The following is a 23525-nucleotide window of genomic DNA, read 5'->3' as shown; positions in this document are numbered from 1 at the left end:
TGGTTCTATTTAAAGTCATGTTATCAAATTATTCCAAGAATGTTAAGAAAACTTTCCATAAAAACCACAAGAAATCTTAAGTCTTAGTCTTAAAAACAAACATTCCATTCCCAGCATCAACAAAACTCTCTCTATCCTCTATTTTGTTGTGTGTTCAGGTGTTGGCTGCGCCCACTAAATGGCCACACACTGAAAAAATGAGGGGTTCAACAAGAGTTCTTCTAAGATACTCAAAGTTCTTCGAAGAACCTTAGGGTTCTTGGCATTGAAAATGCCTCCCCCAAAAGGATCTTCCAAGAACCCCATAGAAGGTGGAGTTCATTGAAGGAACCTCCTTGGTTGGTGGGTGGTTCTTGCAGGAACCTAACTGCCCAACTGAAACATTTCAATTTGAAAGGACATCAGGTGCAGGCCACTTAACTGAAACACGTAAAGATCTCCTCAATTTAAGGTAAGGTTTGTCCCTCGTATGATCTAAATTGATATTGTTGTATGATGATACCATCTATCTTTTCCTATTTGTCCCAATCTTTCTAAAAACAGAAAATGGACACAATTCAATGGATATCAATCAACAACAAGGTAAGAATATGTAGGCTATAAGAATATGTTGAAGGCAAGCTCTATTGCGTGAAGATGACTAAACTGCTCACTTTTGTGTCTGTAGGTATACAGATGAGGAGGCACGCAAAGGTATGTCATTTGGTTTTGGTATGTTATGCAGGTCACAGATCACAAGGAATGTGAATGAAAACCATTATCAAGACACTTGTTTTTTTTTTGTGTTTTTTTTCTTCAATCACATTCTCCACAAAAACCAAGGTATGAATTCTGCGTGTGCCTGTTTTGTTAATCACCTGTTTTTGGGATTCACAGATGTCACCTTCCCTACACCACTGCAAAATCATCCTGGCTATGGATATGGAGAGCATTAACATCAACACGCCAGAGGATATAACCATTGGACTTGGGGCTCTGCTGGGAGTTTACCTCATTTCGATTTTATATCTTCTGTTTAGCCACTAAAATCATAACAACCACTGAGAACTACAATAGTGACTTATTGTTATGCATATTAATAGTATTATTAATCGTGATAATAGGGGAGGGGGGTAATTAACACATTTACCCCAAAAGGTTCTTCAAAATGTTATTTTGAGGATCCATTAAAATAGGTTCTTTGAAGAACTTTTAGGGGTTCCTCCACAGTTTCAGTTTGAAGAACCCCTAAAGGATACTCCAGGAACTTTTTCTTTATAGAGTGTACTTGATCTTAATGAATGTTTGTTTCCTTTGAAATGGGGTCTGTTTGAATAGACAAATATTAATAGCGGTGTCTGCATAAAAAAAACATGGCATGCTAGCAGTGGACTAGTTCCATGGATAGAGAACAAAAGATTATGGTTTTGAATCGCACTGATGCTGTCACAATAAAAAAAAATATTTGCATGATTAATGCCTAAGGAATTTAATTTACATGTGTCCTATCTGTGCTTGTAGTTCAACCCCCCCCCCCCCCCCCCCCCCCCAAAAAAAAAAAAAAAAACGAAATGTTACTGAAACATGTTAATTAAACATCCCAGGAATATTTCTGGGAACCATAGTAAAACGTTCTCCAAACTTTCCTGCTACCTAAAAAAAAGTATTGTTCCCAGAACAGGTGAAATGTTGACTTTCTTTCTCACAACATTTAGTTATTTCTTTTTATTTCCTTCTCTTTCTTTCTCCTTTCCATCTTCTTCCTTTCTCTCTGTCTTTCACTCTGTCTCTCTGTCTGGCCTGTTGTCTTCTCCACACTAGGGCCATGTGTTGTGGAGATCAAGGCCTGTTAGCAAGATTGAGGAGTGATCCAGAAGTTTCCGAGTCTGGTGTGTGTCTCTCATTTACACACACATGGACACACACACACTGAGACCCCTTTTTCTGGTGGCAACCAGAGCATTGACCTCAGAGTTCCACATTGCTGAATGCAACAGTTGTTATTTTAGGGGTTTAGGTGCTCTGAAGTCCCTCTGTCCGCCATTTAGCTGATCTTAAATCTGTGCCATTGCAGTGGGTCATACTCCAGGCTCTCACTAGTCTCGTTAAAAGTTAGGGCACAGGGTGGTCATCACTTGCTTGTCTGACTATGTTCATGGGTTGCACCTCCGTTCTACAGATGCCACAGCCATATTGGTGCCCAAAAGTCCAGTGATGCCCAGTCATTCTGAACGGTGGCTAATGACCGTTTCATCAAATATTAAACTATAGTCGCTTGGAAATACGATGACATAGGCAAATATTTAGTAGGAATTATCAGCATTATCATGTCATCAAATTTACTTTAGACAGATGGCAATGTTTTCATTAGCTAGCAAAGTTCATCAACAATATCAAGCAATGCTAACGTTAGCTAGCAAAAATGTGATGGTTTCCCCTCAATCTTGGCTAGCTAACATTATACCGCATCTAAAGTCAATCTGGCGACGTCCCAATGATGACAAAAGGTTTTCCTACTAATAATTTTCCTCCTTTAGAAATGTAATTGTATTTCCAAGCCACTGTAATGCACTTTTAATGAAATCTTCATCCGCGCCCATTGACAATGCACCCGAGTAGAACGCTCAGTCGGGCGTCTGTCCTAACATGATTGTTCAAAACAGGTCGCACGTTTTGTCACAATACTTATGAATAGTGTCGCGTGCCATCTCGCGTTGTTATCCCATTTCATGTGCCTGTGTTTTTTGTCTATCTGCCTGTGTGTGTGTGTGTGTGTGTCTGTCCGTGTCTATGTATGTGCACAAGAGATACGGACTTCTCAGCCATCTGCAGACATTCAGTTTAGGTTGTCCTGCAGCAGCCACTGGAGCTCCTACGCCTTGTTAGTGCGACATGCTATTAATTAAACTTTTGGAGCGGGCCTCAAGCTGCAGAGACAGAGAGAGAGGTGAAAGAGGGATGAGGAAAGGGGAGGAGGAAGAGGGGAGCAGGCCTCAAGCTGCAGAGACAGAGAGAGAGAGCTGAAAGAGGGATGAGGAAAGGGGAGGAGGAAGAGGGGAGCGGGCCTCAAGCTGCAGAGGCAGAGAGAGAGGTGAAAGAGGGATGAGGAAAGGGGAGGAGGAAGAGGGGAGCGGGCCTCAAGCTGCAGAGACAGAGAGAGGTGAAAGGGGGATGAGGAAAGGGGAGGAGGAAGAGGGGAGCGGTTGATGAGTGTGTTTGTATCAAAGTCACGCCGTGCCGTGACGCAAAAAAACCTTTTGGTCTAATCCTCCTGTGCTGCATGAGTTAAAACAAATGCACTTTATTTGGATCGTCCACCTATAGACGCAGTAACACATGAATGATGAGTGCATTTCTGTCGACATGCATGACTTGATGTCAAGCTTATTCAACTATTGGGATTTATTTGCCCCAAAAATGATGTTTTTGTTAACTGGCTCCTCTTCAGTACATGCCAACCCACTTTATTCTCACCTCACTCTCTCCATCGTCTATCAATCTATTTCCCTCATTTTCCCCATCATCTCCCTTCCTGTACTGTTTGCACATCCTTTATATCTCTCTTGCTAGTTAGTATTCTCAACTTCCAACTCCTCCTCTTTTTCTCATTTGCACAGATGGGGTGTGAAATTCCCAGCGCACTAACTTAGCATCTCTCTCTCTCTCTCTCTCTCTCTCTCTCTCTCTCTCTCTCTCTCTCTCTCTCTCTCTCTCTCTCTCTCTCTCTCAATTTAAGGGCTTTATTGGCATGGGAAACATATGTTGACATTACCAAGGCAAGTGAAATAGATAATAAACAATAAAAAAATAAATAGTTAACATTTACACTTAAAAGTTCCAAAATAATAAAGACGTTTCAAATGTCATTTTATGTCTATATACAGTGTTGTGATGATGTGCAAATGGTGTTTGTTCTTTACTGGTTGCCCTTTTCTTGTGGCAACAGGTTCACAAATATTGCTGCTGTGATGGCACACTGTGGTATTTCACCCAGTAGGGAGTTTATCAAAATTGGATTTGTTTTCCAATTCTTTGTGGGTCTGTGTAATCTGAGGAAAATATGTGTCTCCAATATGCTCATTCTCTCTCATTCTTACTTAGTAGACATGCCTCATTTACACACACACACACACACACACACACACACACACACACACACACACACACACACACACACACACACACACACACACACACACACACACACACACTTACTTCACTACTAAAGCCTCAGTCACCATACAGATGCAGGATCTTAATTTGAGCCAGTTTGCTACAGCAGGGAAATAATCTCTGCAGCAACAGGAAATGTGAAGCTTTTTTTTAACCTGAAGTACACTACAAGTTTAAAATGTCCTGCATTGCAGGAGTTATCCTGCAACAGGGTGATCAAATGAAGATCCTACACCTGTAAGGGTGATCCTTGAGTACTTGATGCCTTCCAGATCTAAGCCATACTTTCCATTATTTGCACATCATCAAATATTTGCACATCAAATAGTGCTATTCTTTGTTAGCCTTTTTACAGTTGGACTTCCATAGCTTAGTGTTTTTTTTCCACTAATAGCCCGGGTTGTTCCACTTTTTGAATGAAACCTTCCTTACATTTTTGCCCATAATAGAAGTGGTCAGAAAGTGGCTTTTTGGACCTGAATGCCAAAACATTCAGGAGATAGAGGTGCCCAAAGTTTGCCCAAAGTTGACCAATTTTGCACACCCCACCGTACCATGAGATATACATGCATTCATCTATAGAAAATATAAACGGTTGAGTTTGATATAATTTCAAAGTGAATGGAATCAAATGGAACAACCCAGCTGCTAGCCACATGTTAGCTTCTTGTAGCTCTTGCTTCAAACTCAATGTGCATAACGTGTTCTAATGGACCTTCAGAAAGGTTTAACTTAGAAGACTGCTCTAGGGGTGGTGATTCTCATAGAACACCGTGGAGAAGAGGCTAGCCTCGTGCCGTGTACAAAGCATTAAATTAAGGTTAAATAAAATGCAATTTTATTTCCACGCAGGTTTGGTTCCTGAGTTAATTAGGCAATTAACATCCCATCATGCTTAGGGTCATGTATAAAATGCTGGGCAGGCCATCAATTTGGTTACCATGATACCATTCACAGAGCACGAGTGGTTGCTGAATGGTTTGATGAGCATGACGACGACGTAAACCATATGCCATGGCCGTCTCATTCACATGACTCAGCCCAATTGAACGCTTATGGGAGATTCTGGAGCGGTGCCTGAGACAGCATTTTCCACCACAGTCAACAAAACGCCAATTGCTGGAATTTCTCGAAGAAAGAATGGCGTCGCGTCCCTCTAATAGCTGCAGACACTTGTAGAATCTATACCAAGGTGCATTGAAGCTGTGTTGGCTCTTGGTGGCCCAACACTGACACTTTATGTTGGTGTTTCCTTTATTTTGGAAGGTACCTGTATATTCCTATGGCTCACTCACACGCACACACAAACACCAATATAGACTAGGTCCTGTTCAGTTATTTCCCAGAAGCGTCTTTGTGCCTGGGAAACAAAGAACTGTTAGTATTTGTCCAGGAGTAGGAGATGAAAGGAAGAGGAAAGAGCGAAAATGAAAGGATGAGATGAGAGGGCACCGCGGGCCCTATGGATAATACCGGCCAGTCTGCTCTTCCTCTCCAGATTACAGTCAGGTTTAATTTAAGACTGTGGACCTGAGGCTTCCCAGGTAATTCTGCCATTAGGTTTCCCCTAGATAGGAAAGAGTCTCTCTAACCCTACTGTAGCTTCTTGGATGGATTTTGGCTGGAGGCAAAAGAAACACACACACCTGTTTTGGTGAGGTGCTGGCTAGTGGAGTAGAACACACAAACAAAGAAAAGTAGAGTTATTCCAGGAGCTCAGATGCAATCATTTTATAACCAACGTTTCGACGGCCAAGCTGTCTTCATCGGGGTATATTGTCAGCAGTTAGAAGACTCGTTGGGCGATAGGTCAGGATATCCATTTTGCAGTCCATGCTAACAACACGGGGCACGCACATGCTGATTTTGGCCGTCCACACCAGACACGATCAGGACACGCATGTTGAAATATCAAAACTAACTCTGAACCAACTAAATTAATTTGGGGACAGGTCAAAACTCATGAAACATTCATGGACATTTAGCCAGCTAGCTTGCTGTTGCTAGCTAATTTGTCCTGGGATATAAACATTGGGTTGTTATTTTACCTGAAATGTACAACGTCCTTTTTTTTCTGGATCTTTATAGATTTCTGAACAATTTTGAGTCAGAAAACATTGTGTGTTCTCTACACCGACAAATAATCCACAGATTAAAGGGGACATTTAATTAGTTTCAAGTAACTGCTCCTCCTTCAGTAGTAGAGTAGCCTTCTTCTTGTTCTTCGTCTGTGGACATTATATGGCGGTTGGCAACTAACTTTAAGGTGCGTTACCACCACCAACTGGACTGGAGTGTGGACCTCAGTTCATCTTTCAATCACTGACGTGAGTATGTAAACCAATGAGGAGATGGGAGAGGCGGGACTTGCAGTGTGTCAAGTGTAGAAAATAGAACCAAGTTCGATTTAGCGCCTGGCTACGCATACGCTTGTTGACGCGCTAGCAGTTTATGTACAGTATGTGCACATTTATTTTGCAATGCTCGCGCACGCAATGTGAGTGTTCTGGTCAGCATGTGAGCCCAACTTCTTTGGAAGTCTTGGGCAACATCTGAATAGTCGAAGAGGCTTCCTCTCCTTGTCTGTAGTCCTTCTTGAGCAATGATAGTGTACAGACTTCAAGAATTGCCATAAAATTTTTTTTAGCTTACCTTAAGTGCATGACCAACTTCTAGAACTAGGAAAACTCATGATTGACTAAACGTAAACCACACCAACCCAATAGTCTTATGTATGACGATGTTAACTGTGGTTGTTGCAGGAATGATATGATTTCTGATAAATGCGGAGATTAGGCTGTGGCTGCCGTAATGGGATGGCACCCAACTGGCACCACTGGTCTGGCACTGAAGGCACAGCTGGCACCAGTCTACCCAGACACACTCAGAGACTAGGGTCTGGATAATTACTGCTCTCTTTTGGTGTGTGTGTGTGTGTGTGTGTGTGTGTGTGTGTGTGTGTGGTGGGATGTGGCGTGCACAGACACTCAGACACTTGATCTCTCGCAAACATAAACACACTCTTGCATATGCACCGCACCCACATAGGCACTCATATACACAAACATGCGACACTCATTACATTACTCATACACTCACCTCCTCAAATTGCACATTCACTTTTCAGCTTCAACTTCCCTGTTATGTAAAATAAAACTATTAGTCAGTACAAACACATTTCCACAAACCAACATGTCATTTGACAATGCACCTCAATTGTGCCGAATCCTGTTTGCTGGAAAGCACATACTGTAGGCTTATCTCTCGTGTGTCAATGACTGTATATGTTAATGGTGAAAGCCATTGATCACGTGACAACATTCCCATGTGAAGTCAAAAAGCACATTTGAAGCCAAATGAAGTCTGTTTAAGATGGTAAATGTTAAGACAGTCTGTTAAGACTTAACATGCGCAGTTTGAGCTACACCAGGAAGTGACGTTGCAGGCTAGCTTAGCACTGCCCCCTCTCATTGACCAACTCAAGTTGACGACCGACCGGGGTACTGCAGGCTGCCATTTTAAAATAATTGAGTTTATCAGAAGCAATTATTGCTACCATGATTGTCTTCCAAAATGTATTTTATTTAGTCGACGATTGACCATGAAGATCGTCATTTTTCCATTCACTATAATGGTGGATCCTGTTTTCTGCTTACAATGCCTGCTTTACCGCGTTCATCCTTAAATATCCGGGGCTTCAAAGAGAAGGGGCAGTCATTCTCCCCTGGTGTTTTTACATCCTGCCTGCCCTATAGTAACCCCACCTGCTCTCTGTCTCCCAGGCATGGCCAGTTGACTCGGATAACTCCATTTCCTATCCTCTCATCGCCTCTCGTTTATTGCAAATTGCACTTTTGCCCCAAACAAATTCATTTTTCACCGTAAAGTGGTAGTGGTGGTGGATGGTTATCTATTCTGGTCTTGGTCGGCCTCTGATACAGCAGATCTATGTTACTTTATTTATTTTTCTTTCCTGTTACCTCTGACCTTCACTCTATTTCTCTCGCGCTCTCTTTTTCTCTCCCACTCTCATTCTCACACACACACACACTCTCCCCCTCTGTCCCATCTCTCTCTCCCTCTCTCTCTCTCTGTTTCTCACACAACCTCTCACATCGCCCCTGACCCTGTTTCAAGGAGACCCCCTAGCAGCTAAACAAATGGAGAGAGGCAGAGGGACTGAGACTGAGTGAGCACCATATGCCGTAGGCCTCATTAAGGGATACTTGATAGGGGACACTCGTTGGGGACACTCGTTAGGGACAGCCAGTTAGCCAGGTCAATCTGTGACCGTGCGAGGAAGCAAAGCCATGGGGATGGAAATGTGGACATGGTGGGCGTGTTTGTTGGGGGGGGGGGCTCTTCTCTTATCAGTGTGCTCTATCAGTCTGCCCTAGGATAATTTGATTCCCCACTTCCTACCTTCCTTGAATCCACCTCTACGCACCCCCTCCCCTCTATACCTCTCATCTCCCTCCAGGGAAAGGTATTGATCCCTCCATCCAGGATGCCTGTGTAGAAATGTGATGCAAGGATAACAGGCCTAATGGCATTATTCAGGAGCCACCATGGCCCCTTTTTCTCACCACAAATACACACGCACGCACGAGGTGGAGAGGTCCTTAAATCGCACGGACGCACGCGCGCACACACACACACACCACTGAGACACGTAGGCTCTGTGTTGGCTTTGTCAAAGTGAATGTGGCTTTGTCAAAGTGAATGTAACTTCTGGGTGTCAATAAGCATGTGGCTGTATGGTCACAGTGTGTTTTCTTTAGGTCTTTGTTTACTTGTTTGTATGTTTTTGACAGATGTGTGCTTGTGTCCATGTGAGTGAGAGAGAGTGCAGGTGCGGCCAATTTAGCTGGACAGGCTGCAGACTCTGTAAGAGTGGTGTATAATAGCATTAGTGTCCCATTACAGTTCTGGTCTGTTCTGAATGTGTGCTGTATCGTGTTCTCTCTCGCTCTCTCTCAAGCACGCACGCACACACACACACAGTATTCTCTTAATTCTCTTATGCCTGGAAGTATAACCACACCACAGGCGACTGCAGTGCAATCACAAAGTCCATTTGGAGCAGGGGGAGAGAGTTTGTGTGTGTGTGTGTGTTTGTGTGTGTGTGTGTGTGTGTGTGTGTTTGTGTGTGTTTGTGCGTGTGCTTGCATCCGTCCATGTGTGTGCCACTTGGTGCTCTATTCTCTATGTCTAAATGGATGGGACGCACACACACATTTCTCTTTTCGGATGGATCTTAACCATGTCGTGTGGAAACTTGAGGAATATGCAACAGGACACCAGATTCCAATGGCAACCAAACACTTACCCTTCCTCCCACCCTTGCCTTATCATTGGCCTTGACAAGACTCTTTCATAGTCCAAGCCCACTCTTTGCACCATACATTTATACCCTGACTTTCACAAGGGTTGGTTCTTCTATCCTTGTGGGGACCTAAAATCCTAAAGTCCCCACAAGGATAGTTAGACAATAAAAAGTATCCTTAGTGGGGACATTTCCCACTTACCCATTAAGTTTAGGAGTTAGGTTAAGGGTTACCATTAGGGTAATGGGTTAGGCAAAAAAATATTTTTTATGGAAATCAATGTTAGTTCCCCATGATGAAAAAATAACAAATTGTGTGTGTGTGTGTTCGCGTGTGTATGCGCTTGTGAGTGAAAGTGCAAAGTTGAGTGGGTTTGGGTGCTTTAGTATTGTGTGGGTTCGGTTAAGTGTTATTCTGAGTTGAACATGTTGCGGTAGGTCTATGCCTTTGCCGAGTGGGTTACATGACATCAGTCTTTGTTGATATGTGTGTTTTATGGACCACTAATCTAGGATTAGTGTGTAATTAGAGTATCAGGCTGAGTACATAGTGATTTAGTTTGTCGCTTTGTTGGTGTGTCAATAGCAAAGCTTCCAGATGATCAAGGTCTTTCAACTATGCTATGACTGTTCGTCCATGTCTTTTTGAAATCATCAGTTATAGGTCTGTGTGTAAAAGCAACTGCTGTCTTTCCTTTTAAAAATGTGAACAACAGGAACAGGAGAAACCGATTTGTAGAGTACTACGACGATCTCACCGCACATCATCGCTGCCAGGCTCATGTTACTGTTCGACATACACATTCCATGTCCTGAAATGTGACTCTCTCTCACTACCTTGGCATGATGTGTCAGTCCAAACGTCTATTCATGTGGACTCTGGTACTCACTAGTTTTAAGTAGTTTACGGTTGGTTTGGTTTTCAGTTTTTCTTTCTTCTAGCAAACTACTGGGTTTTGATGGACAATCCTCATATGAATTCAGAGGATTTTACTGCTCGGATCCAATGGGAAAAGAGGCGGGACAAATGTCTCAAGTCTTCCTAAATCATTTTGGTATTCAGTGAATATTGCTGATCTGTTGAATAGAGAGAGAAATCTTGCCCTAAGCTTGACACTCCCCTATGTAGTGGGTTGTATGCACTATGCTGTAGATTGTATGTACACATTTGACCATATGTGGATGCTGACATCACTTGCTTAGTGATTATATAATTTGAATGATTGATTGTCTATGGTGAAGAAAGTATGAATATTAGCTGATAGGGTCCTATTTTGGCTGGCTTTTGGCGAGGTCTTTAAATTCTAGTCAATGCATGCGTACATACACAGCTATAGTTCAAAGGTTAGCTATTTCCCATAATCCTCTAAGGCATGGGTTCCCAAACCCCTGTGTGTGCCATGTCTGTTTCTATGGGTGCTGTTCATGACACAAACTGTCCTCAACTGAAATATCACATTGACATAAGTATTCAGACCCTTTACTCAGTACTTTGTTGATGCACCTTTAGCAGCGTTTACAGCCTCGAGTTTTCTTGGGTATGGCACTACAAGCTTGGCACACCTATATTTAGGGAGCTTCTCCCATTCTTCTCTGCAGATCCTCTCAAGCTCTGTCAGATTGGATGGGGAGTGCCGCTTCACAGCTATTTGGTGAATGATGGAGGCCACTGTGTTCTTGGGGACCTTCAATGCTGCAGACAATTTTGGTACCCTTCCCCAGATCATTGCCTCGACACAATCCTGTCTCGGAACTCTACGGACAATTCCTTCGACCTCATGGCTTGGTTTTTGCTCTGACATGCACTTTCAACTGTGGGACCTTATATAGACAGGTGTGTGCCTTTCCAAATCATGTCTAATCATTTGAAGTTACCACAGGTGGACTCCAATCAAACTCCGTACGGGAGTTGTAGCGATGATATAAGACAGTAACTACTAACAATTGGATACCACGAAATTGGGGAGAAAAGAAAAATTAAAAAAATAAAAAGAGTATTACTGTATTAACTGTTTTATAAATTAGCAAAAAAAAAATGTTTAAACTGTTTTTGCTTTGTCATTATGAGGTATTGTGTGTAGATTGATGAGGAAAAACACTTATTTAATCAATTTTAGAATAAGGCTGTAACGTAACAAAATTTTGAAAAAGTCAAGGGGTCTTAATACTCCCTGAATGCACTGTATATATATGCTCTGACCCCTCACGCCCCACAGTTTGGGAACCACTGCTTTAACTTCTTATGGCTGCCATCCCGTTAACGGGATAATTGTCATCAACAACCGCTGAATTGCATATTCAAATAATATTACTACAAATATTTATATTCATGAAATCACAAGTGCAATATAAAAAAAGACAGCTTAGCCTATTGTTAATCAACCTGTCGTGTCAGATTTTGAAAATATGCTTTACAGCGAAAGCAATCCAAGCGTTTGTGTAAGTTTATCGATCGCTCGACAAAACATTATGTACACCTAGCATCAAGTAGCTTGGTCACGAAATTCAGAAAAGCAATCAAATTAATCGTTTACCTTTGATGATCTTTGGATGTTTTCACTCACGAGACTCCCAGTTACACAAAAAATGTTCCTTTTGTTCCATAAAGATTATTTTTATATCCAAAATACCTCTGTTTGTTTGGCGCGTTATGTTCAGAAATCCACAGGAAAGAGCGGTCACGATAACGCAGACAAATTCCAAATAGTATCCGTTATGTCCACAGAAACATGTCAAACGTTTTTTATAATCAATCCTCAGGTTGTTTTTAAAATATATAATCGATAATATATCAACCGCAACTGTCTTTTTCAGTAGGAGAGGGAAAGGCAATGGCTGCCCAAATTCTGTTACGCATACAAAACGCTGCTGGCACCCGGCCATACAACGACGCAATGTTATCTTTCTCACTCATTTTTCAACATAAAAGCCTGAAACTATGTCTAAAGACTGTTGACACCTTGAGGAAGCGATAGGAAAAGGAATCTGGTTGATATCCCTTTAAATGGAGCAAAAGTAGGCTATGGAACATGGAGTTTTCAAAATAGAAGCCACTTCCTGGTTTGATTTTCCTCAGGGTTTCGCCTGCAATATCAGTTCTGTTATACTCACAGACAATATTTTGTCCGTTTTGGAATCTTTAGAGTGTTTTCTATCCAAAACTAATAATACTATGCATATATTAGCAACTGAGACTGAGGAGCAGGCCATTTAGTTTGGGCAACTTATTCATCCAAGCTATTCAATACTGCCCCCCAGCCATAAGAAGTTAAGGCGCCAGACCTGAAAACCATCAGATCTGGGAAGGTAATCATCTCTGCTTGAATGACGCACAATCACAAGCTTATATATGCATAGACACATGCATGCACACACATACACAATCACATAATATGTGTAACATAATGCAGACACACACCTACAAAATAACACGCATAGTGCATTTGCACACTTTCTCGCTCTTTCGCTCTCCCTCACACATACACAAGCAAACAAAACAGGTCTTGATGAGGTTGGCCCTTTTCATAATGCAATATTCCATAGCCATGTATTATGCATTATGCAATTTTGTTTTGTTTTGCAGCAATGCAGCATGCGGCCTCCCATCTAGATGGGTTCTGTAATCAGTTAATACACAACCGTCCAGTGATTTAGATAATTAAGCTACCGGAGATAAGCAATTCTGCAGAATGATAATTAAAACTCCACATTAGGAAGGGGAAAGTGTGTGTTTGTATGTCGTGGGGGGGGGGGGAGATTGCGTGTGTGTGTTTAGTCTGGGAAGTGCTGTAGCATTTTTGATCAGCCAAGCAGACGTGACCGGGGAACTATTGTGTCTCGCTAATGAGTGTCGGAAAAATAAACATACCGTAGACCCAGGCACAAGTGTGTGTGTGTGTGTGTTTGCTTCCTCTGTCTTTCCATCTGTCTGCATCTGCATCTACACAACAGACACACAACCCAAAATCAGTAAGAATTAGGACAAGAAATGAAAACTTACTCTGTCACACACACACACACACACACACACACCTTCCTTTAGTATCCCTCATAGTTGAGTAGGATTCTCTGCCAGGTATCACGGGTCCAGGGTGTGGATCTGGCTGACACACACACAAGTACTCACTCTTCTTCACCATACCAAATTTGGGCAAGACCTTCTTCTTTGAGTGACCACACATGCTGTTTCTTTGGTGGTGTGCCACACTCGAGAAGATGGGGAAAAGGAGACCACCAATAGAGAGGGGAAAAGGAGACTACCGATGGAGAGGGGAAAATGAAACCTATTCCCCCTCAGGAGACTGAAAAAATTTGGCATCGGTCCTCAGATCCTCAAAAGGTTCTACAGCTGCACCATCGAGAGCATCCTAACTGGTTGCATCACTGCCTGGCATGGCAACTGCTCCACCTCTGACCGCAAGGCACTTCAGAGGGTAGTGCCAACGGCCCAGTACATCACTGGGGCCAAGCTTCCTGCCATCCAGGACCTCTATACCAGGCGGTGTCAGATGAAGGCCCTAAAAATTGTCAAAGACAACCCTAGTCATGGACTGTTCTCTCTGCTTCCACAAGGCAAGCGGTACCGGAGCACCATGTCTAGGTCCAAGAGGCTTCTGAACAGCTTCTACCCCCAAACCATAAGACTCCTGAACATCTAGTCAAATGGCTACCCAGACTATTTGCATTGCACCCCCCCCCCCCCCTCCTCCACACCACTGCCACTCTGTTGTCATCCATGCATAGTCACTTTCATACCTCTACCTACATGTACATACTACCTCAACTAACTGGTGCCCCCGCACATTGACTCTGTACCGGCACCCCCCTGTATGTATTGTTCTTTTTTACTGCTGCTCTTTAATTACTTGTTACTTTTATCTCTTATTCTTACCTGTATTTTTTGAAACTGCACTGTTGGTTCGGGGCTTGTAAGTAAGCATTTCACTGTAAGGGCTACACCGTTCGTATTCGGCGCATGTGACTAAAAACATTTGATTTGATTTGTAAAGAAGAGAATCTCAACACAGTATTGCAAAATGTCGACATTGTCCCCCAGCAGCAACAGTCTTTAATGCTATCAATGCTTTAGAGAGGCTAAACTCGGCTGTTGAGCCTGTGTTTCATCATATCCGGGGCCGCAGCGAGAAGTGAAAAGTTTCCCCAGCTTCATACTGCAAGACACTATCATTCTTCTACACTTTCATCTCATACCTCTACTTTTATCCCTGCTTTCTTCCCTGTCCACAACTTTGTAAACTGCTGGTGTTGTTAAAAAAAAAATAAAAAAAAAATTATAATGAGGCATTAATTAATTTCTGTCTAGTTGCATGCTGACACACGCATTGCAAGTTGTAAGTAAGGAAAGATAAGAGCTAGCATAGGGGTTCATAGCATCCACCGACCAATAACGCAACAGACACACTTAAATAATATGCACAAACACCAGCACTCTTTCTCTCTCACTCACTCTCTGAATACCCAGCAATCGAGCCTGCATGTGCCGTCTTCCTTTCTGGAGGTGTGGATGTCTGTCTGTCTGACTTAGTGTGAAGGTGTGACACCATTCCTGAAAGGCCGTGGCTGCGGATCCGGAGGTAACCACCCCCCCCCCCCCCCCCCCCCCCGGTTCCGTGTCTGATTTAGACCTGGAACACCAGGTGTGTGCAATGGATTATCAGGCAGAACACACAAAAAAAACAGCAGGCTCCGAACCTCGTAAGAGTTGAATACCCCTCTCCTAGAACTTACTGTATCAATGGTAAACGAATAAGCACACACCACAGGATGTTTAAGGAAGTGTATTTGACCGTTGTATTAACAAACTGTCGTAAAAACAACTGTTGCAAGAACGTGAGAAACCGTTTTAATACTAAATGTTTTGCTATTGTTGTTAACCTCGCCAACATGAACTTATCATGAAACGGGGAGATGTAGCCGACACACTGGCCGGGCCGGACAGTTTGTCTCTAGTGGATTTTTATTCTTTCATTACTACTGATATGCGATTGAGGTAAAAAATAAAAGAAGAAAATATTACACCTTTAAACTCTCCAGTGCTTTAGTCTTTTAACCGCAGACTATTGTCACAATTTGCTTTGTTTGTCTCCACTTTTACTGGGCCTTTAAGGGTAGTAATCTTTAAAACATAATGGGATAGTTCAGCGGAATTATGAATTCCGATATTTGTTTCCTTTCCTCTTAAGCGCTCTATCGACTGCTCTAAGGGGTCACTGCAATCCACACTTTGGTTTTGGTAGAAGAGCCACTGCCAACAAACGCTAACGTTAGCCTTTTTCCAACCAAAAACATTACTTTACTCGGCGTACCGTGTCTGAAGTTACACCTCACACTATTACAACAGTGTGAGAACAGTGTGTTTTTTGGATTAACATGTTCAATATGTTTCCTTAAAAATCCTCTGTCTTATGTGCTTATTGTTTAACCATTGGTATGTTCTTGACCATTTTGAGACCTTAAGGAGCATCGGGTACTGCTGGAATATCTACGATCTTCCGAGTCATTATTACATACTTTAAAAGCTGTTCATAAATGTGCGCGAAACTATCTTACCTAACATTTACACATTTGGGAGTAATGATTCATAAAATATGAATAAACTATTTACTAATCCAGTGGTTACCTAGGACCCCTGGGGGTTCTTGAGGGAAGTCATGTGGCCAAAGACCTTCTGGTAAAATGCACCTGAAGGGGTACTTCAGGGGTACTCCGGGCAGAGCAAAACTCAGCTGGTGGTACAGTAAGCAAAAAAGGTTGGAAACCACTATACGAATCCATTGTAAATGTTTGTTTACAAGGTGTTATTATAAATTGCTTCCCTTGTTGGGTTTCTGTTAAGCTATTCCAGATGCTCTCAGTAGATATTGCATTGTCTTTGTGCCTTTTCACCTTTCCACCTTTCCAGTTATGCAATATTAAAAGTGCCTGCTGTCAGATGTATCCGTCTCTAGTCCTGGGTTGCTGTAAGGCTAACGTTTTGTGTATCAGGGCTAGGTGCTATCAGGGATTACACCGGGATTTGGGTTCAGATAGCATTAGTGAAACAGGAGTCCCATGTTGTTTCCTGAGATTTAGCTTTTTTCCGAACTCGCTCCCACCTGCTTCGATGTGACGCGATGTCCAGAACTGTGTGTGTGCGCCCTTATGCAAGTGTTTACATGTGTGTCCCGTGCCGTGTGTGTGTGTGTGTGTGTGTGTGTGTGTGTGTGTGTGTGTGTGTGTGTGTGTGTGTGTGTGTGTGTGTGTGTGTCCATTCCAAGGTGTGTATGTGCATGTATTTTTTCCCCCTCGGTAGAACTTAGAGAACTCTGTAATGAAAAGCGCCGTACAAACTAAATGTATTATTATATTCTGCACTGTGTATCCATGCGTTGGCATGTGCTTATCTGCATATCCTACAATGTGTGTGAAAGCATGTATGTATGTGTGCAAGTCGGTCCGCAGTGTGTGTGTGTGTGTGTCAGTATAAATATAATCCTGTGAAAAACAAATCCAGGGACAGTGTTTTTCTCTTTTACTGGAGAGCAGTGGGAAGAGGAAGAAGGAAGATAAAGAAAGGAGGAATGGAGGCGGGGAGGAATATCAGTCAGAGCAGCTTAGAGAAGGGTCAGTGACCTGGAAATACCTGCACTCTGTCCCAAATGGGCGGCAGATAGCCTAGCGGTTAGAGTGTTGGGCCGGTGACTGGTTCGAATCCCTGAGCCAAATATGGGGGGGAAATCTGTACCTGTTCCCTTGAGCAAGGCACTGGTCAAATATAGTGCACTATGTAGGGAACAGCGGGCTATTTGTGATTCAGCTCTGGCCATTCCCTAGCAGATTTATAACACGTATAAAAATTACTCTGTTGTTCCCAGAATATCCCTACAACATATGTGTACGTCCATAGTAGTTGGCAAAACAGCACAAACAGATCTGGGACCAGGCTACTGTCGATTTAGTCCAACAATCTATGGGTTAAGTGAGGTGATTCGTCCACTAGGATCAATGCATATCAGTCCAGAGCATAGTGCCTATTGATCAAGCTGTTAAGAGGGGTAATGACTTGAAAAGTATTCCACGCTGACCACGGTAAATCACTCCTTTTAAATGCTGCGTAAAGTCACCAAGGACGGACTACCTATGTGCTCTATCTGTTTTGTCTGTGTACCTCATAAAAACCATGTCAAGATGCTCTAGGGTGACATTTATGTTTATGGTGTGTAGTCGATGTGTTTGTGTAAAATTACTTTGTCAACCTTTGTCCCCCTGTAATGGTCCGCTCTTTCTTCCCTATTGCTCTCATGTCTTCCTCTCTCTCTCTCTCTTCTTCTTCTTCTTCTTCTCTCTCTCCTTCTCGCAATCATTCCCTCTCCCCCTCTCAAATAAAAATGTGAACATACTTTATTGGCATGAAACGAGCAATGAATGTGTTGCCGTTCAAGCAATTAAAATCATGTAATACTATGCAAAATAGCAAATCACAGAAGAAAGTAAGACCCAAGATAACTGTTAAGACTTTCACAAACCTCTCTCCTCTCTCTCTCTGTAGGTGATGTGGTGGACATTTACCAGCGGGAGTTTCTGGGCCTGAGGGAGCGTCTGCACTCTGCCGAGCAGGAAAACCTGAAGCGCTCCAAGGAGCTCAACCTGGTGCTGGACGAGATCAAGAGGGCCATCGCCGAGAAGCAGGCCCTCAGGGACATCAACCGCACCTGGGCCAGCCTTTCCGGTAATAACAACAGACTGGAGGGAGGAGAAACTAGTTAGAACCAGTCAGAACTAGTCAGAGCCAATTACAACCAGTCAGAATGAATCAGTCAATAGGTTTGCTAGATTTTACAACAATCAGTTACAATTTAAGCAACTGTAAAGCCACATCTACAGTGCCTTCAGAAAGTATTCATACCCCTTGACTTATTTCACATTTTGTTGTGTTACAGCCTGAATTCAAAATGAATTAATGAGGTTTTTTTCTGACAAAGTGAAAACATGTTTTCAGACATTTCTGCTAATGTATTAAATGAAATACAGAGATATACCATTTACATAAGTATTTACATCCTTGAGTCAATACTTTGTAGAAGCAACTTTGGTGGTGATTACAGCTGTGAGTCTTTTTGGTATGTCTGTATCAGCTTTGCACATCTGGATTTGGGGATCTTCTCCCGTTCTTTGCAGATCTTCTCAAGCTCTGTTAGGTTAGATGAGGAGTGGTGGTGAGCAACACTCTTCAAGTCTTTCAGCTGATTTTCAATGGGATTCAAGTCTGGGCTTTGGCTGGGCCACACAAGGACTTTCACATTCATGTTCTGAAGCCATTCTAGAATAGCTTTGGCTGTATGCTTGGAGTCAGTGTCCTGTTGGAATGTAAAATCTTCACACCAGTCTAAGGTTATTTGCATTTTGAAGCAGCTTCTCATCAAGAATTTGCCTGTATTTGCCTCTATTCATTGTTTGCTCTATCCTTACCAGTCTCCCAGTCCCCGCCTCTGAAATGCATCCTCATAGCATGAATCTGCCACGACCATGGTGATGGGTGATGAGCTGTGTGTGTCATGGTGCTTTGCATTCAGGCCTAAGAGTAAAATGTTTGTCTCATCAGACTACATAATCTTTTGCCTTATGATCTTAGTCTTTCACATGCCTTTTTGCAAACCCCAGGCATGCTAACATGTGCCTTTTTTCTCAGGAGTGGCTTCCGTCTGGCCAGATTGGTAAAGTGCTATAGAAACTGTTATCCTTCTGGGAGGTTATTCTGTCTCAGCCAAGGAACACTGTAGTTCTGTCAGAGTGGTCATTGGGTTCTTGATCACCTCCATGACCAAGGTCCTTCTTGCACAGGTCGCTCAGTTTGATCGAACTGCCTTCTCTAACCATAGTCTGGGTAATAACATGTGTATCATTGATGGAGACCACTGTACTCTTGGAAACTTTCAACACTCTAGAAATAGTTTTACACCCTTCCCCAGCTCTATATGCCTCATCACAATTCTATCTCGGAGATCTAAGGACAGTTCCTTGGACATGGTATAGTTCCTACTCATGCACTGTCAACTGTGGGACCTTGTATAGACAGGTATGTTTATTCCTAAATCATATCCAAACAATTGAATTGGCCACAGGTGGACGCCAAACATTGTATTGACATCTCAAGGATGATCAAAGGAAATTGTATGCACCGGAGCACAATTTGGAGTGTCGTAGCAAAGGGGTGTGAATACTTATGTAAATGAGATTTCTGTGTTTCATTTTCAATAAATGTTAAAACATGTTTTCACTTTGTCATTATGGTGTGTGTGTAGATGGCTGGGAGAAGAACAACAATATTTAATTCATTTTGAATTCAGGCTGTAACACAACAAAATGTAAGGGTGGATGGTCCAGAATATGTGGGCGCCACTATTTGGGTGAACCTCACAACAGTATCTAACCATTCAGAAAGATGGGTTGCACTCTAAATGAACCTCTCTGTAATCATTAAGTAATGTACTGTGGGTAGTAATGATATAACTAATACATGAGAATGGAGGACAAATTGTCTATATATATATATATATATATAGTTGAAGTTGGAAGTTTACATACACTTAGGTTGGAGTAATTTTAACTCATTTTTCAACAATTCCACAAATGTCTTCATAACGAACAATAGTTTTGGCAAGTCGGTTAGGATATCTACTTTTTTCCAACAATTTTTTACAGACAGATTAATTCACTTATAATTCACTGTATCACAATTCCAATAGGTCAGAAGTTTACGTACATTAAGTTGACTGTGCGTTTAAACAGCTTGGAAAATTCCTGAAAATTATGTCATGGCTTTAGAAGCTTCTGATAGGCTAATTGACATAATTTGAGTCAATTAGAGATGTACCTGTGGATGTATTTCAAGGCCTACCTTCAAACTCAGTGCCTTTTTGCTTGACATCATGGGAAAATCAAAATAAATCAGCCAAAAATTGTGGACCTCCACAAGTCTGGCTCATCCTTGGGAGCAATTTCCAAACGCCTGAAGGTACCACGTACATCTGTACAAACAATAGTACGCAAGTATAAACACCAGGGGACTACGCAGCCGTCATACTGCTCAGGAAGGAGATGCGTTCTGTCTCCTAGAGATGAACGTACTTTGGTGCAAAAAGTGCAACTCAATCCCAGAACAACAGCAAAGGACCTTGTGAAGATGCTGGAGGAAACAGATACAAAAGTTTCTATATCCACAGTAAAACGAGTCCTACAGTGGGGCAAAAAAGTATTTAGTCAGCCACCAATTGTGCAAGTTCTCCCACTTAAAAAGATGAGAGAGGCCTGTAATTCATCATAGGTACACTTCAACTATGACAGACAAAATGAAAAAAATTATTCCAGAAAATCACATTGTAGGATTTTTAATGAATTTATTTGCAAATTATGGTGAATTTTTTTTCTTATTTTTTGCCCCACTGTATATCGACATAACCTGAAAGGCCGCTCCGCAAGGAAGAAGCCACTGCTCCAAAACCACCATAAAAAAGCTTGACTACGGTTTGCAACTGCACATGGGGACAAATATCGTAATTTTTGGAGAATTGTCCTCTGGTCTGATGAAACAAAAATAGAACTGTTTGGCCATAATGACCATCGTTATGTTTGGAGGAAAAAGGGGGAGGCTTGCAAGCCGAAGAACACCATCCCAACCGTGAAGCATGGGGGTGGCAGCATCATGTTGTGGGGGTGCTTTGCTGCAGGAGGGACTGGTGCACTTGACAAAATAGATGGCATCATGAGGTAGGGAAATTATGGGGATATATTGAAGCAACATCTCAAAACATCAGTCAGGAAGTCAAAGCTTGGTCACAAGTGGGTCTTCCAAATGGACAGTGACCCCAAGCATTCTTCCAAAGTTATGACAAAATGGCTTAAGGACAACAAAGTCAAGGCATTGGAGTGGCCATCACAAAGCCCTGACCTCAATCCTATAGAACATTTGTGGGCAAAACTGAAAAAGCGTGTGCAATCTTTTACAAACCTGACTCAGTTACACTGGCTCTGTCAGGAGGAATGGGCCATTATTCACCCAACTTATTGTGGGAAGCTTGTGGAAGGCTACCTGAAACATTTGACACAAGTTAAAGGCAATGCTACCAAATACTAATTGAGTGTATGCAAACTTCTGACCCATTGGGAATGTGATGAAAGAAATAAAAGCTGAAATAAATAATTCTCTCTACTGTTATTCTGACATTTCAGTAAGGATTAGGTTGAATTATATATGAATGGTAAATCCAGTCAGTAAGAAAATATTGCTACTCAAATATACTGTACATGAATGACCCCTTTAGTAGCATCCATTCTCATTTTAACCACATTAATAATAATGTGTGACTTCTGATAAAACATTTTAATCCCCTTCTGACCCCTGTGTGTGTGTGTGTGTGCTCCGTGTCTGCGTGCATGCGTTCTTCCGTGTGTGTGTGTGTGTGTGACAGACGAGACCAAATTGAAGCTGTGGAATGTGACGACCAATAAGAATGTGCTCCAGCTGCCCAGTATCTTCCACCACCTGCCCCATCTCCTGGCCAAGGAGAGCAGCCTGCAGCCCGCTGTGCACGTGGGCCAGGGACGCACCGGGGGTCAGCGCGCACACACACACACACACACACACACACACACACTTAGGCGCATACTACACACACAGACACACACACAAGCACAGCCACGCATGGACGCAGACACATTCTCTCTCTCTCTTTCTCTCTTTTATCTCCATCCTTTCTTACTTCCACCTCTTCCCTCCCCTCAGAACAGTAATAGTGTCTACTGTCCAGACCATTTTTTTCATCCTCAACCTCTCCCCTCTCTGGCTTTCTGCCCCACTGTGGCTGTGCCAGTAGCCCATTTAGACTTCACCCTCTGTCGGGAGCTAGCCCCCCCCCCCCCCCCCCCCCCACCTTAAACCTCCACCCCCCTGGAGAGGCCATCCATACTCTCCAGACAGCCAGCTAGGCTCTCAGAGGCGCTATTAACAAGTGTGTGGGTGTGTGCGTGTTGCTAGCACTTGTGCTTTTGTGTGTGTACGTACGTACGTGTGTGTGTGTGTATGTGTGTGAGATTTATGTTCAGGCCACTGAAACCCCCCTAAATCAATTCCTCGGGCCACGTCCGTGAGGGTGCCTCGTAGAGCACTAGCCAGGACGCTACCCCTAGCTCCCCTCTAGTAATCAGAGTATGTTTTATGGGCGTATTAAATGGAGAAGATAGCCGCTAGAGTCTGCTTATGTTAGCTCACAATGGGAGAGGAAGGGATGGTGAGAACGAGTACAGGGTACTATAATCAACTGTTGCTGCAGAAACACTGCTATTGATGTGGACTTCCTCCCTATGGGAATGGGAAGTTGGTAAAAAATACCTGAATTGTAATTCAGCCTTGACAATGTATTCTTCTCTTTCTTTCCATCACTCACCACCATCATTCATTTACAGGGCATTGTATTTGTATTGTGTTGACAAGATTGTCCTTGTAAGTCATTCCACTCTCCACCCCTGCCAGATATACAATCTACAGCCTTTCTCTCTGTACTTCTCTCTCCTCATCTATTTCATCTCACCATCTCTTCGACTCACTCTTCAGAAAACAAGTTATTCTGTCTCTGTCGTGAACAATAAGGTCACACAGGAAAGTTACATTTTCAGCAGAAGTGGGGTACGAAAGCAATCTTTCCCTATTGAACAAGTTCAGCCAGGCCTGAATTCAAGAAATACCGACACACACTCTGCACATGTTGAAAAAAAAGTATTATAACTGGATTATAGCTCCCGTCCAAATGTTGTAAATTATATATATTCATGTCATAGTTACCAGTCAACTCCAACTCAAAAGTTACTTCACCTTCAACCAGTGAATGCTAGCACTCTGGAGAGCCCTGCGGTTGTGGGCAGTGCACTTGTCGTACCAGGCGGTGATACAGCCCGACAGTATGCTCTCAATTGTGCACCTGTAAAAGTTAGTGAGTGTTTTCGGTGACAAGCCACATTTTGATTTAGCGTCCTGAGGTTGAAGAGGTGCTGT

General features: G+C 42.7%; 2 protein-coding genes across 2 annotated transcripts in view; both read left to right on the top strand.

The window, feature by feature from the left end:
* The window catches only part of LOC149971805 (uncharacterized), a 36885-nt gene extending 35433 nt beyond the window's left edge, over positions 1-1452 (top strand). The window contains exons 2-4 of the mRNA XM_090219760.1: positions 544-582; positions 668-693; positions 877-1452. Coding sequence (XP_090075886.1) covers positions 544-582; positions 668-693; positions 877-1026 — 215 coding nt within the window. The 3' untranslated portion in view covers positions 1027-1452. The remainder of the gene's footprint in view (positions 1-543; positions 583-667; positions 694-876) is intronic.
* LOC110505105 (alpha-1,3-mannosyl-glycoprotein 4-beta-N-acetylglucosaminyltransferase B) overlaps positions 1-23525 on the top strand; it is a 232126-nt gene that overhangs the window by 89669 nt on the left and 118932 nt on the right. The window contains exons 2-3 of the mRNA XM_036969826.2: positions 18027-18206; positions 21946-22089. Of these exons, the coding sequence (XP_036825721.2) occupies positions 18027-18206; positions 21946-22089 (324 nt within the window). The remainder of the gene's footprint in view (positions 1-18026; positions 18207-21945; positions 22090-23525) is intronic.

Source organism: Oncorhynchus mykiss, chromosome 25, assembly GCF_057628025.1.
Source record: "Oncorhynchus mykiss isolate SJ-2025 chromosome 25, ASM5762802v1, whole genome shotgun sequence".
Classification (NCBI taxonomy): domain Eukaryota; kingdom Metazoa; phylum Chordata; class Actinopteri; order Salmoniformes; family Salmonidae; genus Oncorhynchus; species Oncorhynchus mykiss.
The sequence above is the reverse complement of the archived record's forward strand: the minus strand, read 5'-3'. Positions and strand labels throughout refer to the sequence as shown.